The sequence below is a fragment of the Photinus pyralis genome, unplaced genomic scaffold (genome assembly GCF_008802855.1).
Source record: "Photinus pyralis isolate 1611_PpyrPB1 unplaced genomic scaffold, Ppyr1.3 Ppyr1.4_LG6, whole genome shotgun sequence".
NCBI lineage: Eukaryota > Metazoa > Arthropoda > Insecta > Coleoptera > Lampyridae > Photinus > Photinus pyralis.
This window is the reverse complement of record NW_022170663.1, coordinates 30,835,116-30,851,178: the sequence shown is the minus strand read 5'-3', so window position 1 is coordinate 30,851,178 and position 16,063 is coordinate 30,835,116. Positions and strand designations below refer to the sequence as shown.

The 16,063-nt window shown below is 37.0% G+C and overlaps 1 protein-coding gene across 5 annotated transcripts in view; it reads right to left on the bottom strand.

Moving 5' to 3' along the window:
- The window catches only part of LOC116173953, a 51,264-nt gene that overhangs the window by 9,901 nt on the left and 25,300 nt on the right, over positions 1-16,063 (bottom strand). For 3 of the 5 annotated variants that reach the window (XM_031491693.1, XM_031491696.1, XM_031491697.1), the window contains exon 2: positions 8,969-9,627. In XM_031491693.1, the coding sequence (XP_031347553.1) occupies positions 8,969-9,222 (254 nt within the window). In that variant the 5' untranslated portion in view covers positions 9,223-9,627. Of the gene's footprint in view, positions 1-8,968; positions 9,628-9,978; positions 10,139-15,918; positions 16,013-16,063 lie in introns of those variants that run through there. The other 2 variants (XM_031491695.1, XM_031491694.1) reach the window with 2 other exon arrangements.

Here is a 16,063-nt window from a genome sequence, read left to right as displayed (position 1 = left end):
GTTGTGATTAGAATTGAATTTAATATCTTCTTAATTGAGGTTTTCCGATATGATTACACACGTAAACTTGAAATTTAAATAAATAAATAAACAAATGAACAATTTAGTATCCTAATTAATGCAAATTTATGGCAAATTGTACCCGTACCATGCCCTCGACCATGCCCCTAATACTGTGGTCCAGCAAATAATTAAAAATGTCAAAAATTATAATTAAAGTGATGAAAAGTACGTTGAATTCATAACGTTTTGCCGGTTGTATTTGCACCTATTCTTCGAGCAAGACACAAGCTGATGGTAGGATGTTAGTATCATACAAATAATTTTTTTTGCACGAAACCGGCTTTGAGTGAATAACAAAACTGGATCTGGTTACAAATAACTACAGGGATTTTAGGTATACCAGAGGCAAAACTAATAGTAAATATACCTAGTACGTTGAACTTCAAAATTACACTGCAACTGGGCGGTTCCAAACACGAATAATAATTTTGAGACGTCTTCCAAGTTATCGCACGAGCGATAGCAGATAATATCAGCTGTTAGCTGGAAATGCTCCCATGTTAAGTCAAAAAGGACAGATAAACAGTGAACGTATAAGATAACAGCATCGGAAGTTATCTAAGTAAAGGATTGATTATGTGAGTTATGTACTTTGTACGTAAATAAATGTTTTTAAACAAGATTTTTTGAAGTTGGGATTTCTGTTTTTTTTTCTACTAACCGTCAGTGTTTTAAAGCAAAACAATTATTAAACTCATCTATGTCAATAACATAGTACCTACTTTTTCTTTGGATAAACAAGATTTATGCACTAATCTACTATACTGCTACATTATGATCTGAAAAAAGCACGAAGTATCATGGTCTAGTCACAGAATCATACACAATATCTAGCAGTGAAAAATTGGGTCGGCGAGAAAAAAAATACAATCTAGCTAGAACACCGTTTGTTCCCACGGCTTTTAATTAAAAAATCATCTAAAAAATCGGATTTTTCATGTTTGACATGGTGGCATGTTTCATTTCAGCCAATCAAAATGAAAAACTTGGTAATGGCAGCTAAGAAGATGGACCTAAATGTAAATACATACATATGAAATTGCGCGGGTGCTCCATACTGGTGAAACCAGCACTTTCCAATTTTTTGGTGTGCCATACATAAAAGTGATGATGATTTCTCCGAAACGAAACGTTGTATTGAAAATCTTTCAACGCTGTCTGGTAGAGCTCAAAAAGTGGCAATGAGAAAGTGTTCTATATTTTGTTGTAGCTGTTCAAATAACATCAGAGAAAAATAAAAACCAAAGTTTCGATTTTTTTGGCGTATCATCGGAAGTAATCGGAATTTTCTGGTTTCAATAATAATAATAAATTGCTTTATTAGAATCATCAGGATATTGGCAACACACGTAAACCTAATAATAAATTATTGTAAATAAAGAAAAAAAAGGTTATAAAGTTTAGGTTTTCCCTAATTTGACCATCTTCTATGGTTTCCAAGACCCCCATGATAGGCATCCTTATCTTGGACACAGTGTATAGTATTCCGTCGCTCTATACCATCACCAATCTGACATGTCTTCAACTTCCGATGAATAGCAAACTATAAACAACAAAATAAAGACTAAGAAGTCCCGACGCAAACTATAAACAACAAAATAAAGACTAAGAAGTCCCGACTATAAAAAATATCATAGGCAAGCGAAAATCAGCGACTACTGATCAGCAGCGAAATACCAATAAAAAAATTGTGCCAGTAGGGGCAGCCTATCGGAGAATCAAGATATCGATCGAAACACTAATAATATGGAACGAGAAAACTCTGAAAATACAGGACCTATACCACCTACTCACTGAAATAGCAAACAATGGATATTTTGAAAAATAATTGAGATATCTTTAAAACGTTGTCTTTGTACAGAAAAATTCTGATTTCAGTGACATTAAATAAGATGCATTTTACGTCGAAAAAAGTTTAAAACGTAATCTAATATAAAAATCGAGTAAATGCATTCCGGTATTTTTTTGAAATTCCGCCGTTGCTAAGTTACTATTTAAGATATGTGAAAACAAATTTGGTTTTGAATTTGTATTTTGCTAAACATAGGGAAATTGACACATATACCGCTTCATAGAGAACCTGAACGAAAGCATGTCTGGCGATAACAAGCGTAACAAGAATCGTATTTGGAAAAGAGGGCGTAGTTGCCACGAACTAAAAGTTTCGTTCCGTTCTGTTTAAAGCCGAGCACGTGACGAAAATACAGGTTTTCTATTGGTTGTTGGGGCACGTCGCGCCGGTCTAGATAATTGCTTTGAGAAAATAAGTCCCTTTTCGGTTTTTGTCGTGGGCGAGATTCAAATAGCGAAAGAAGTGAGAGAGCGGGAGACTCTAAGCTAGTTTTTCGCGAGCGGTCACGTACTACGTTAGGTACCCGAAATTCAATTTTTAAAGAAGTTACGAGTGCGAACCAATACGAATTATAGGTTATTTATTATTGTTGGTTTATTTCGCGTCAATACAACTTCACTTTAGTTGTATGAAACAATGGTTTCGTGGTCGGCATTTGTAACTGGATACTCGCGTAGTTTGACTTCAAGAACCAGAAGAATGGAGTGCATAAAATCTATTTGAGTGTAAAGATTGGCAGTTTGTAAGTTGAGTAAAAAAACTTATTAAGCGGGTCCTAAATTTGGTTCTAGCAAATTCGGATTTGTAAAAACAATTGTATACGTATGCGAATAGACGAAATGCAGTGGATTACGGGACGAAGAAAAACTTTTTGGCAGCCTGATTCGTAGCGAGGTCTTACAAGTGATAAAATTTACGCGAAGGAACATTTTCGAGTAGGGGAACTGAGCTTAAGAGGCCGTTCTCTGCATACGACCAGGAAAGCGCTTCAATAGAAATTATATGGGTCGAATAGCGTGTCGAGGTGTGGGACTTGGTATAAAATTTTGAGTAAATTGGATTCTATTCCGTGTTGTTAGGTGCCGATGTAAAGATAAAGGACACATCTATGCCTCTATTGTAACAGATTTTTGATTTAATACTCGAATTTTGCATAAATAATTGTAAAAGTACTTGATATTTATGGTATTTTCGGGTGCCGTAATTATTAATATTTAAAAAATATCAAAAATCTGTTACAAGAGAGGCGTAGAAAAAAGGTTTTACAATTAAACGTGACTTTGTTGATGTTGCTAACACCGTTTTCGAAAAAATCGTTAAGAGCGGAGCCTAAAATGCGTAACTATTTCATGCGCGTGACCGCCTCTTAAAGCAAACAATTTCTTTTTTTTTCGGATCGCTCATAGTAACGGCTAGTTAAAATCCAGTGTCCAAAGTTGAGTGACGTCATTGGATACTGCATCGTGCGATAGATAACATTTTGTATGCAACGGGATACCTACGGCAGGGAGTTTAAAGACAATTAATCGGTGCAATCACTTGCAACAAACCCTAGTGAATAAATTGGGCAAAATTAATATCAACGGACAGCGGAACATTGGCCTACTATTCCTGCATGTAATTACGATCTCGAGTATTACATTCGCGAAATTGAAGCCGGTTTGCTTGGATTCGCCTTGAAGTTACCTGTTTTAGTGATCACTCTGTAGATGAACACCCAGTATCTAAAAGGGTTCTAAGTTGGGCGATTCGTTACGAAAAGTGTTGTGTCGAAAGTATTTCTGTTGGTTCTTGAAGATAGAAGGTAAAAGTAATTCATTTAATGAATTGTATTTCAACCGCCGTTATAATGAACAAAAACTGTAATTAATCCGCCGTTTGCAACCGTTCCCGTCAAAATATTTCAGTTATCTTTGTTGCGTCCAAAAGCTCTTGTCATTTAGAAGCGCTTTAATTAATTTAAATGTTAAGACCAATTACAGATTTTTAGGGCGTTTTAATTTTTGGATGTAGATTACCGAATACGCTGTGTCGGCTGGGAAACCGTGGATCTCTCCATGAAATAGCCGAATTTTATAAAAGCTAAAGCCGTTATTTACAGGGAATCTTTTTTGCCTTTTGCATCTTCGCAAGTTATACGTTCATAAGTATCGTAATGAGAGTTTCCGTAAATTTACTTGGCAACCGTACCGTATTTAAATCATCGACCCTTTTTACCTTTGGTGTTTTGCTAGTTACATTTGTAAGTACTGCAATAATTTTTGATACTGTAAATTTATACCTGATGCTACGTACTTTGTTTTTGTCGTTATCGAAAATTTGACGTGCCGATATGAGACCCGATTTGTTTACGTTACTTGTTGATTGCCATTTCTGTTAGTTTGATGACATTGTATCTTTCAGATTAGCTGTGTTATACCGATATTAGTACCGTTATTTTGATGTTACCGTTGCTTTGTCCGAAGCCGAAATCTACAATTTTGTTTGGTTACGTTATTTGTTTATTCCGAAGGATTTGCTCATATTAGCTTGTCTACATTTTGAATTAATTAGATTGCATTGTTCTTGAATGGAAATTTAGTTATTTATGCATCGTAAAGTATTTTTCTTGAATTTAATGTTACCTACTTTTATATGGTCATACCCGAACTATACGGACAATCGTAGTCGAACCAAATGTTGCTTTTCCTAGTGTAAAGTCATTCGAATTATTGATTCTTTTTGAGTATTAATTGTAGTTTTAATATCCGATTGCCTCCCGTGTCAGACGTTAGAATTGCTATTTCGCAATATTTTATGTGCGGCGCGATTCACTACCCTTTTTATTTGTTTGTTCTGTTCTTGAATTTACGGATCTGTTACGGATTTGCAGAACGCCCCCTTTTGAGCTCACAAGGTTGAGACCCGAAGTTCAAAGGTATTTTTTTTCGTCGACTCCTTGATTAACGTTTGATTACATACTCGTTTTCGATACAATCGAATTGTAATTATTACATTTGCTTGATATTCACGTAACGATTATAGCTCCGTTGTTTTCTGCGGAGACTTGCTTTGATAGTAATACTTTCTCTGACTACGTGTTGATCCCCTTTGAATTATTTTAATTCAAACATTGACATAGCAGATGTATGTATTACAGTAACCTATTTTTTAGCGCATTTTTTAAGAATAAATGTGCTATTGTTTACGTTTTGTCCGTCCGTCCGTCCGGACCCACTTCTACCGTTTTGAACTACTTCTACGGAAATAGTCCTAGAGTCCTGGAATTTTTTGCAGTAGGTAGCCTATACCTTGAAAGTGTGCCAGACGGCCATCAAATTTCGCTGTCTAAAAGGGCCCCCCCCTCCCCCACGAATTATTTCCTGAGATTCTGTTTATGAAAGTAAAGTGTGCATAACTTTTACATACGACAACCAATTGGTCTCAGATTTTGCACACGCATGCCTTTAGTGATGCCAAGTTAAACGTTAGAAAATGGGGGGGGGGGGGGGAGTAAACACATGTTCCACCCTTCATGGTATTCTAATGAAAGGCCTCATCGAAATAAATTGGTTTGTACAAACTATAACTTTCCCGTGCGACTCTTTTCTGAGATCAGTGAGCGACGGGGCCTGAGGGGGGAGGGGGGTTAAAATACCAACTACTGCCCTTCTTTCTGTCCTCTTATCAAAGAACGGAATGGTGGGGGGGGGGGGGGTGGAACTAGTTTTATCCTTCTTGGTACTCTAATGAAAGGTCTCAACGAAAGGAATTAATTTCTACCAACCAAACCATAGCCCTCCTCCTCGACCTCTTATCGTGATCGGGTATATTCTCTTATACCTCAAGAACGGATTATCAGAAGAGGGTACACACAAAGGGCGATTGAGACGTCTGCAACAAATATATCCATTGGTGATGTCAAAACAAAAGCTATTTCGATTAAAAAAATGCGCTTTATCTGCACAAGAGTTGTGTACAATTTATACTTGTTGTTTTTTTGAGAGTATTGATTAAATTACTTCGATTGAGGTGTCAATTATTGTTTATGTTCTATTCCTATCAAGTATTTTATTTCTTTAGCTTCTCAAGATCTGAACAAGGATCTCTTAGTCTACCTTGTTTCCCATTTTGGTAAGTATTCTTCCCTCTCTTTTGAAAGTCACTAAAGACTAAGTGGTGCCTTTGTGGTTTACCATTACTACTTATCCCATTTTGCTTACTTTTGCTAGTGTACCAGAACCCCGATATCCACCTCAAGGTAATTTTGTTACTTTTGTGTGAAGGTAACACCGTATTTACAGCTTTTGCTTTTTCTTGCACAATAATTTCTAGCGCTTCATTTAATTGCAAGGTAAGCGTGTTTGCTACTTTCTGTTCCATTAATTATGTTTCGCTTTCCTGCATTGGGTTTCTCACATAGATCGCTAATTAATTTGTATTTTGTTGCTTTCATTCCGCTAGGGAAATTTGCCGTATGGGCCATAATTTTGTTTTAATGCTTCCGAAATGGCCGCCTCCATTTTGCTGAACTTTTCCAATTCCTAGTGCTTCCTTTTACTCTGATTGAGTTTACTCGAGGTTTCAGAGACCGCTCCGCAAACCGCTACTACCGTTGACCTTGACCAGGGGCAAGACCGTACCCGTTGGTGGCGCTCGAGTCTGTCTGTTCCGCCGACATCACATCCAGGTGGCCGCCGAGTGCCGTTATGTTCGTACATTTATATGATTTAGTTAACTATACTATAATGTATTGTAAATTAAAATTTATTTATTTTTCGTTTAATTAAATGATAATCTCTATTCCGATGATTCTATTATTTAATTTTTCATGTCATTTGCGCGCGGACTTACTACCGGAGTTCTTCGCAAATGTATCCAAGCCGTTACAACGTTTACGGATATAGGTATTTACATAAAAGTCAGGAAAATGATACATTACTGGCGAGGAAATATTGAAGTTCGATGCCCTTTTGGGGCCGAGTACTTTAATTTCCGAGTGAGGTAATGTCATTTTACTGACGAATTTTGTATTCAATTTTACCCGAAATCGTATTTTAATATCAAATTTCAATTTTTATAGAGAACTTTTGATGAATGTCAATCTGTCAGTGATGACAGGAGTGATTATTGACATTTGGAAATGTCACAAATGCAGCGGTAAAGTGACGGTGCGGCCGGTAAAGTGACAGATGCGGCCAGTAAAGTGACAGATGCGGCCAGTAAAGTGACAAGCGGCAGGAAACGTAGTCTGCTCTGCTCCCGTCATAGAAACTACAATTTCATGACAGAAAGTAAGCATGAAAATGAAGGTTTCAGGACGATTTTGGGTAAAAGGTTTTTCCGAGAGTTTTTCTTTCGGTTTTTCCTTAGTCGAAATTGAGACATCCGGTACAGTCTCGTGTACAGCATATCTTGTCCGAAATCGTAAAATAGATGGAGGGTAGTTAATATATACAGGGTGTTTCAGACCACCCGTCCCAACCGTTTGTCGCCGATATGATATGTTAACGGTCTTGGAAGAATGTCACCGAAATTATCGTGCTGCTGCTCGCCTGTATGCACAGAGGTATCCGGAAAGATTGCATCAGAGTCGTAACTTCTTTCAACGTTTTGCCAAACGTACGCGTGAAACTGGAAACGTCCAACCACAACATAACAGAGGTGGAACTGGAAAGAGAAGGAGGTATGTAAGAGATGAAAGGGCTGCTGATATCCTAGTTGCGTTTGCGATAAATCCAAAGAGTTTCCGTAACTGTTTAGCGTAATAATTGATCATTATTTTGCCCCTTCAGGGTTATAAGCTATCGCATTCAATTAATTTGTTACCTTCAGCACCTATTCACTATTTTTGTGAGCTCTGTTAAGTTGTGGTCCAGTTTTACACGCGAATGTTATGGTAACCCACTACTTCCTTCTGGAGAGGTTGGTCGAGTCAGTACCATACTTGTGATGGAAGCTTACCACAAGTAAGGCGAGTCCCTTCAGGTATTGTTCCGTTCCTAGTATTCTGAGCTTGGGAGTTTTCTTTCGTTTGCCTCCCCGCAAAACTGTTTAAAGGTTGTATAAAGAAATATCTTCTGTCAAAGGCCTTTTACACCTTTGAGGAATTCTGTTCGTCGGTAACAGCGTTAAGTTTATAACTTCTTATGACCATATGCCTGTGATATAATATAATCATGTTTGTCTTGTGTTATAGTTATGTAGGAAAGTTAGGTTAAATGACAAGTGTAAATGCAGATACCGCGTAATGGCACACATTAAATATTAATATTTGCAGGTTTATTATGGATCCGAGAACTGAGCTCATTTCTCTGGATGACATCTAATTTACATTATATACGCGTTGCCTTTTTATGTTTTACTTGTATTTAGCTTATATGCGCGCGTTGTGTTCGGAACCTCAATTTCTTTGTGGAAACTTGTTTTAGTTTGAAATTGAGTGGCGCTCAAGGAGATCAGTTTACCCAGAACGAACTACCACTGTGGAAAATTCTCAAGCTCTTATTTTGTGTATAACCTTGAGCTAGTTGGCTCTTTATGCGGAGGTTTTGAGGAAAGCAGCCCATTATACAAGAGTGTCTTCATCAGCGATCAACTTTGTAGTTAGTCCTCTGAAGAACTGTGGAAAGTCAGTACTGAACCAGTAGGAAAACCTTCATTTTCTGTGTGAAGCGCTAAAAAGGATCAGCAATCTGAGCAATCGACACCAGTTCGGTCGTTAGTGCTTTCACTGACAGTTACTTAGGCATGTATTAAGACAAACGCAAAATATGCTTGGGTGATTTTGATATATTCCGAGAAGTGTTTATACTTACATCATAAACTTCCTTATCGAAATGTTTTTAATTGGTATGGCAAAGTTTATTAAAGCAAACATGGGGACGATGTAAATGTTTTTATAGGTAGAAATGTTGTCAAGTTCAAAAGAACACAAATCAGATTACGGATTATCTTCCTACAAACGGACGTGGACCATTTTAGGTCGTATGTACCACAGATAAGGGAATTCATTTAGATAAATAAGTTATTGCCTTCGTTAGACCTCATTAATCAAAGTTGATGGGTACGTACCTGTGCAAGACGGTCGTATGTGGTTGTGCACTTTCAAACGTCTCTAACCTGTCACTTAACAGTTCATCTACACTAATCGAGCGCGGTTGCGGAAGATCGCAAGGAAATCTTTTCAGGACCTCCATGTGCCTCTGAAACCTCTTCACATTCTCTTGTCTAGACAGTTGCGATTCACAGGTGGAAATTATTAATAAAACTAGTCCACACACTAATATGCTCTTAAATACAAGCGTAGGAAGACACTTTATTGCCATTATATTTATACAATCTGGTTGGCACTGCCACAAAACTTTATATAAAAAAGTAATGGTCCGGTTCTTTAATTAAGCAGAAAATGAACCTTCTTTTCATTGCTTCGTTTGTGTCAAATCACTTCGAACGTTAATTTTTTTTTTGAATGACAAACACCGCTTATCTGTGTTGATACATCGGAACTAAATTCAAGCGCATTATTTTTTATTTTTAGCAATTCGATGAAAAGGATGTTAAACCGTTTTAGAACTGGTGCTGTTTACTATTGGGAGTCGCGCCGTCGACTAAATTAATTCGAAATCACTCCACGCTTTTATAAAATTTCCTATCGCCGTATCATCATTCATTTTTGCTTAAATTTTGGAAAATCCCTCGCCGGACGTCTTCACCGCCAACTCCTTGGACATCTGCAAAAAAACAAGGCGGTTTAGTTTCCGTCGCTCAGCAATTGTCAAACATGCAGGTTCAATTTTGAAAAATTCAAGATAACGTCACCTTGACTTACTCACATGCATTCAAGTAATTGTGTAATTACTTTACTTGGAACAAAAAAAATGTAATTGCCTTTCGATAGTAACGTGTCTCCGGAAATTTTTTAGTATTGCTTCATGTTTAATTAGCTTTTCAAAAATACAATAGCAATTCGTAATTGATTGTGAGTTCCAAAATGAGTCTCATTTTATTACACTTCGTGCAAATCAGCTGGTAATAAATGTGTGTTTCTAATCTAATGACACAATTACCAAAACAACTCATACATGAAATCAGAGATGCTTCCGAAATTTAACGCACATGTAATCACTCTCTGAGTATCTACTGTATGACCAGTGAGTAACTTTGATCGTCTAAATTTCCGCGAAATTACGAATCAACGGGTTACTCGTAAAAGAATTGTCACTTTTAAACCATTTGTTCTGGACTTAATGTTGATATTGTTCATCTAATCCAAATAATACTGTGGTTGCAGTGTAGAAGGCCATAGAATGCAATTTTATGCCATATTCTCTGACTCAGATGGTCTGTAAATTTACCTTTCCTTCCATTGGTTCTTACCACAATTAATTAATAAGCGAAACCACAAGATGGTGTTAGAAAAACCGCAAAGCAGCATAATTTTGTAATTAGGAAAAATATATGGCTGGAAAGTAATCCATCCAGCGCTTGGGTTCTTAAAGATATTATAATCGCTTTAATACCAAAACTATGACTAATTTTCAAAATGCATATTTCCAAGAAGGTTGAACCGAATCCTCGGAGTGACCGTAGCTGCCCTGCCATTAGAATGTGTCTGATTAAGAGCATAACAATCTGCAGGTATAATTAGATCAAAAGGCAATCGAATTTAATTCGGAAACCGTTCAGGTCAAAGCTGAAAATCTCATTGGTGATTGTACAGATTCTAGGTATTGCCTGTGCATTTTGCTTGTATTTCATTCCACATCGATCATATGAATATTCAACAAGTACCTCATAAATTAGTTTTGAAACAAATATGTATATTATTTAAAATACACGTCATTATCTTCTATAGCTATTGTGATAGGTAAGGGGAAGTATTAATTTACAATTATGTCAGTTTGCCCTCTGTCACCGCTATTCTATAGACCCGTATCCCCAGACAAATATGATTGTCCCTATGAGCGAATCTATTGCAGAGATCATTTACATTACATATACAGGGTGTTTTTTGGGAGCTTTAGTTAAACGTTTCTGGGAAAGTAAAATAGGTAGATTATTGAAAATTTGTACTTAGCAGTTACTTTGAAGGTCGAATCGATATAAAATATTTTTAAAATGGCCGCACTTCCGGAAGTGCCGGAAGTAGTTAGTAACCTCGTTATTTCAAATAGCAACCCCTACGTTAAATTTTAGTTCTTTTGATATCCACATGTCGATATCTACCATTTATAGTTTTAAGTTATTTTGACTTTAAGAAAAAAAATTCACAGATTTCGCAATCCTTGCAACCATCGGAGACATTGGAAATGATAACCGCATAACGCCATATGTAAAATACAAATAACCCCTATTCACCCGGGATTACGTAGACGTTCTGAATAATAAGCCTCATAACATGCTCGTAATCCTACTTAATATCCAAGGACATTAACAATATTAGTGTCAGTTTCAACGATGGGTCTTGCTCTAGAGTCTAGGTAATTGTTTTGGGGGTACAAAGTTTCCAAAATTCATACAATTTCGTTCCAGTGTTCATGGGTGAAACCATTGTGAGCCATTTTGCGAATACATCGACATGTGAGTATCAAAAAAACTGAAATTCCACGTAGATTCCAAAAATGCACCAAAAAATTGGGGTTGCTATTTAAAATAGCGAAGTTACTAGCTCCTTCCAACATTTCCGGAGGTGCGACGATTTTGCAAATTTTTGCAATTCGGCCTCCATGGTAACTTCTAGGTTCAAATTTTCAAAAAACCTACTCATTTCACTTTCCCAGAAACGTTTAACTAGAGCTCTAAAAAAATACCCTGTATAAGTATATTTCCCTCTGTAACTGTTTCTCATGATAGCACTGCGCTCAGATATTAGTTTAACTCACATCCATCTTGACAAGACACATTACTTCTACGTAAATGCTACATAATGGTAAGTTGAGTAATATAAAATGGTCACATGTAACTGTAGCTAACACTTCAGCATTTCGATCGACTGCTAAGCGCCATGAAAAATTAGATAGTCTTCGGCGATAACGAACGAAGGCGGATGTGACGTAATCTTTCCGAGAAATGTGATGTAAGTATTTTATTCTAGAATGTTCGCGACCGCTCGGGAACACTCGACTTTACGATATAAGCAAATCTGATTGCGTTACAAGTTAGTTCCTACTTCGATGCGTTATTTTTACGATATAAATTGTGAGTGATAAATTGTAGTTACTGTTATAAATTAATCAATTTTAAGACTGCTTTAAATTTATTGCTAATTAATTGTTATAAATAAACGACGTAATTAAATGTACGTAACAACTGGTGTCAAATGTCGGGTTGTGTTTAAGTGAACAATTAGCCGAAAGTTTATACCAGTAGAGACCACATGTAACGGGGTTTCCAATAAGAGATGTTATTTTGATATTCAAAGGAAAATGCCATTTTTTACATAAATGATCGGATATTTATTACATTATAAAGAGCAAGGTATACCGTTAAGAATGGAAAATAACATCAGCTAAATGACCACCATGACCACGCCTACAAGACCATATCCTTTTCATAACATTTTCCATATCCAAATGGCAAAGCGGCGGCCCTGTGGCCTTGATAGCCTCACGAATTCCATCTTTGAGGTCTTGAATTGATGCTGAGCTGTTGGCGTAGACCTTGTCTTTCAGGTGGCCCCATAGGAAGAAGTCGCAAGGTGTTATATCACAAGATCTCGATGGCCAATTGTGATCACCTCTTCGAGAGATGACACGGCCCGGAAACTTTTCCCGTAAAAGATCAATGGTTTCGTTATTTGTGTTTGTGTTGAAGCGTGTATCGTTCCATTTTTATTAATGGCGTAGTTTCTACTTGTCTAATGTCAAAAAATGACAGCTTCAAAAGTGACATCTACCGAAATAGCGGGTTATTCAAAATAACACCTCTTATTGGAAAACCCGTTACGTCAGACGAAATGGGAAAACTGCCCCAGTTAATGCAAAACATCGGTCAAGCTGAAATAAAAGCTGACATGAAAGTTGGATACGAAACTGATCAACAGACCATGCGAAATTGGAAGCTGGTCAACAAGCCTTGGAAGCTAAAACAGAAAATAAAAATACAGGGTGTCGAAGATAAAATTCATACGATAAAAAACGAAATCGATGAACTACGAATGCGTACGAAAAATGTCATCTGTGATTTCACAAAACCTACTTGCTGTTCCACAATCGTCCGTCCCGCAAAGAAGCCTTTGAACCGTATGAAACTGTTGGTACAACAAAAGTTCGAGCGAAGTCAGCAACTTTCGATCAAAAATCACCGTGGTCCACCTGCTTGAGACAGTGCGAGGCCGCTGCCGCTACAAATAAATGGACAGCGGAAGAACATCAGGCAACTTTTTAGAAAAAAGCAACAATGAGGCAACACTACGTGGGTAGTCCATTTGAAAGAATAGCCATTGACATCTCAAGTCCCTCCCCAGAGACTGTTGCCGGAAACAAATACATCTTGGTGACCATGGACTATTTCAGTAGATGAATAGAAGCATATTCTCTAATAAATCAAGAAACTGAGGCTGAGGCTGTGGCAGACGTTCTAGTAAAATAACTTTTTAACAGATTTAGAATGCTCCTGGAACTACACTCTGACCAGGGACAACATTTGGAGAATTGTGGGATCAATATCTCCATTTGTTCATGATGGCGAGCCGTTCTGCGGTGCAGGAAACTACAGGAGAGAGTCCAGCGTCAGTACTGTTTGTCCGGGAACTCCGGTTGCCGTGTGATTTGAAGTTTGGTATAAGACCCGGCCAGGAAGAAACTGTGGGTAACGAGTACGTGGAAAACCTGCGACAGAAATTGGACGCCAATGAAAAGTGCAGTACGACGTGAAAGTCCAAGCTGGTGGTTATCAACCTGGAGATCTGCTTTGGTTCTATCGTCCCCAGAGGAGACGCGGGCTATCCCCGAAATTACAAAGAGCTTGGAATGGACCGTATACAGTCGTGAAGAGAATGAACGACTTAATATATCGGATACGGAAACTACCACGAGGAAAACCAGTGGTAGTGCACATAAATCGATTGGCTCCATATACCTGACAGAACGACCCCGAGGAACAGGAAGCAGCGAATGTGATTCAAGCGAAACCACCACACTATCGCAGAATGTATGGCACATTACTCCGGCACTCTATTGTTTTTTATTATCACTGTCTACACCGGTTTATAAACATCTATATGACTAATGTGTAACTATTTTTGTGAAAAATATTGAATAACCTAAAAACTACGGGGTTTAGGCACAGAACATCCCTTATAAAAATTGAAGAGCGCACAAAACACTATCAAATCGAGAAATAAAATGGTGGTAGTTTAATTTGAAAAAAAATAGTCATGACACTTTACTATTTTTTTGTGAACACCCTGTATCACTAAATCCAATTTTCTAATTACCAATGCGTTTCCTTTTATTCAGATTAACATTCTTGATCAAATGTATATTTCTTAACTTTAAAATCAAGCTCACTACGATTTATCAAAGTGGAGCTTGCTGAAAAAAATTAATAATTTGGCAACATTGGCAAAAACCAAAAAGTGAATAGGTTTCCCTGCAGAGGTTAAAAAATGACATCGAAACAACTAAATATATACAGAGTGTTCCATTAAAAAAATCAGCTGTCTATTGACACCGTAAAAATTGAACACCCTGTACATTCAAAAATAATTTCTGTAGATGCGCAACTATCTATGGTTGATATTGGCACAAAAGGTTTTTTGATATTTTTACTAGGAAAGATCGGACCCACTGTTGCAGGGCCCTGTATAAATATCGTGAAGTTTTTTTTAAATGTCAAAAAAGAAAAAAAACAAAATGCAATAGACAATAGACACATTGAAATTGAATGTTGGCTTTGGTTTACTTAACTTTAGCCACAGATAAAATAACATCTGTGGGTTTTCAGCGGCTTCCGCTTTTAATACCTATAACTATACAGCAGTGTTCTTAGTAGACACTTTTTGTGTTCTTTAATCACAAAAAAATTAACATAAACCAATAAGAATGGTAAGTATTAAATAATGCCCCATTGGCAGTTGGCACTTTGGCTCGTGGGCCCCTCTAACACATGGGCATTCCTTGTACCCCCGGTTGCTACCCCCCTGTACCCATACTCCACCTAAAATGAATTTTTGAGGAGTAGATATGTTACTATATCCTGCATTACGTATGACCCTTTAGTGATTTAATGAGGGATATCTACACATTGTTAGTGTTTTTTGAATTTCTTATAATTGTATCATGTTGAAGTTTTCGTCGTTTCTTATTTCGAAATAATTACAACTCTCCTGAAAATCTTATCAAAATCATTGAATAAATTTTTATTCAATGTCAAAATTGATAACAAGTACCTACACTGGGTATTTAATAATTTTAGAACTCATACTACGTCATATAAACTAATTTTATAACTATTGCAATTATACTATCTGGGACAGGACAGGTAGATTTTTAGGGTGTTCTTTGGATATTTATTAGAAACAAGTGACTAAATTCAAAAAATGTGTAACACGAAACGAAACGTAGCTAATTTGCGATGCCAGTAGGATCGTGATGATCATTTACTATACAAAGAGCTCGAACGTCACAAACCGCAAGCGTCGGTGGCCGCATTTCCAAATGTTACTACAACTTGCAGTATTTCTCAAAGATAATAAAATAGTGGTATCACTTCCGCCGTAGTAGGTACCTTTATGGAAATTTTAATTTAGATTTCGATCTAAACCAAATGCGGTTAGTGAACTAGTTATAGATGAAACCAAAATATCCGAAGGTCTCCCACACCAATTTTTCAGTGACTATTCAGTAAAATGAGTATGGAACTCGACCGATTATGACCCGAATTGCGATAACGTGGTTGCCACTAACCTCTGTCAATTATCAATCTTGATAACTATTACTTAAAAATGAACTTCCCAATCATAATTCTTTAAGTGCATGTTGATTTGTTACGTAGCAATATTGAATTGCAGTCCTACTTACAATTTGTTCGTGGGTTTCATTATCCGTTGAGTGAAAAATAGTAACTCTACTCACAAATTGTTATACCCATACAATTCCCTGCAAATTAGCACGTGTAGTTTCAAATGGACACACTATTTGTAATGCAATCAAACAATATGAACTG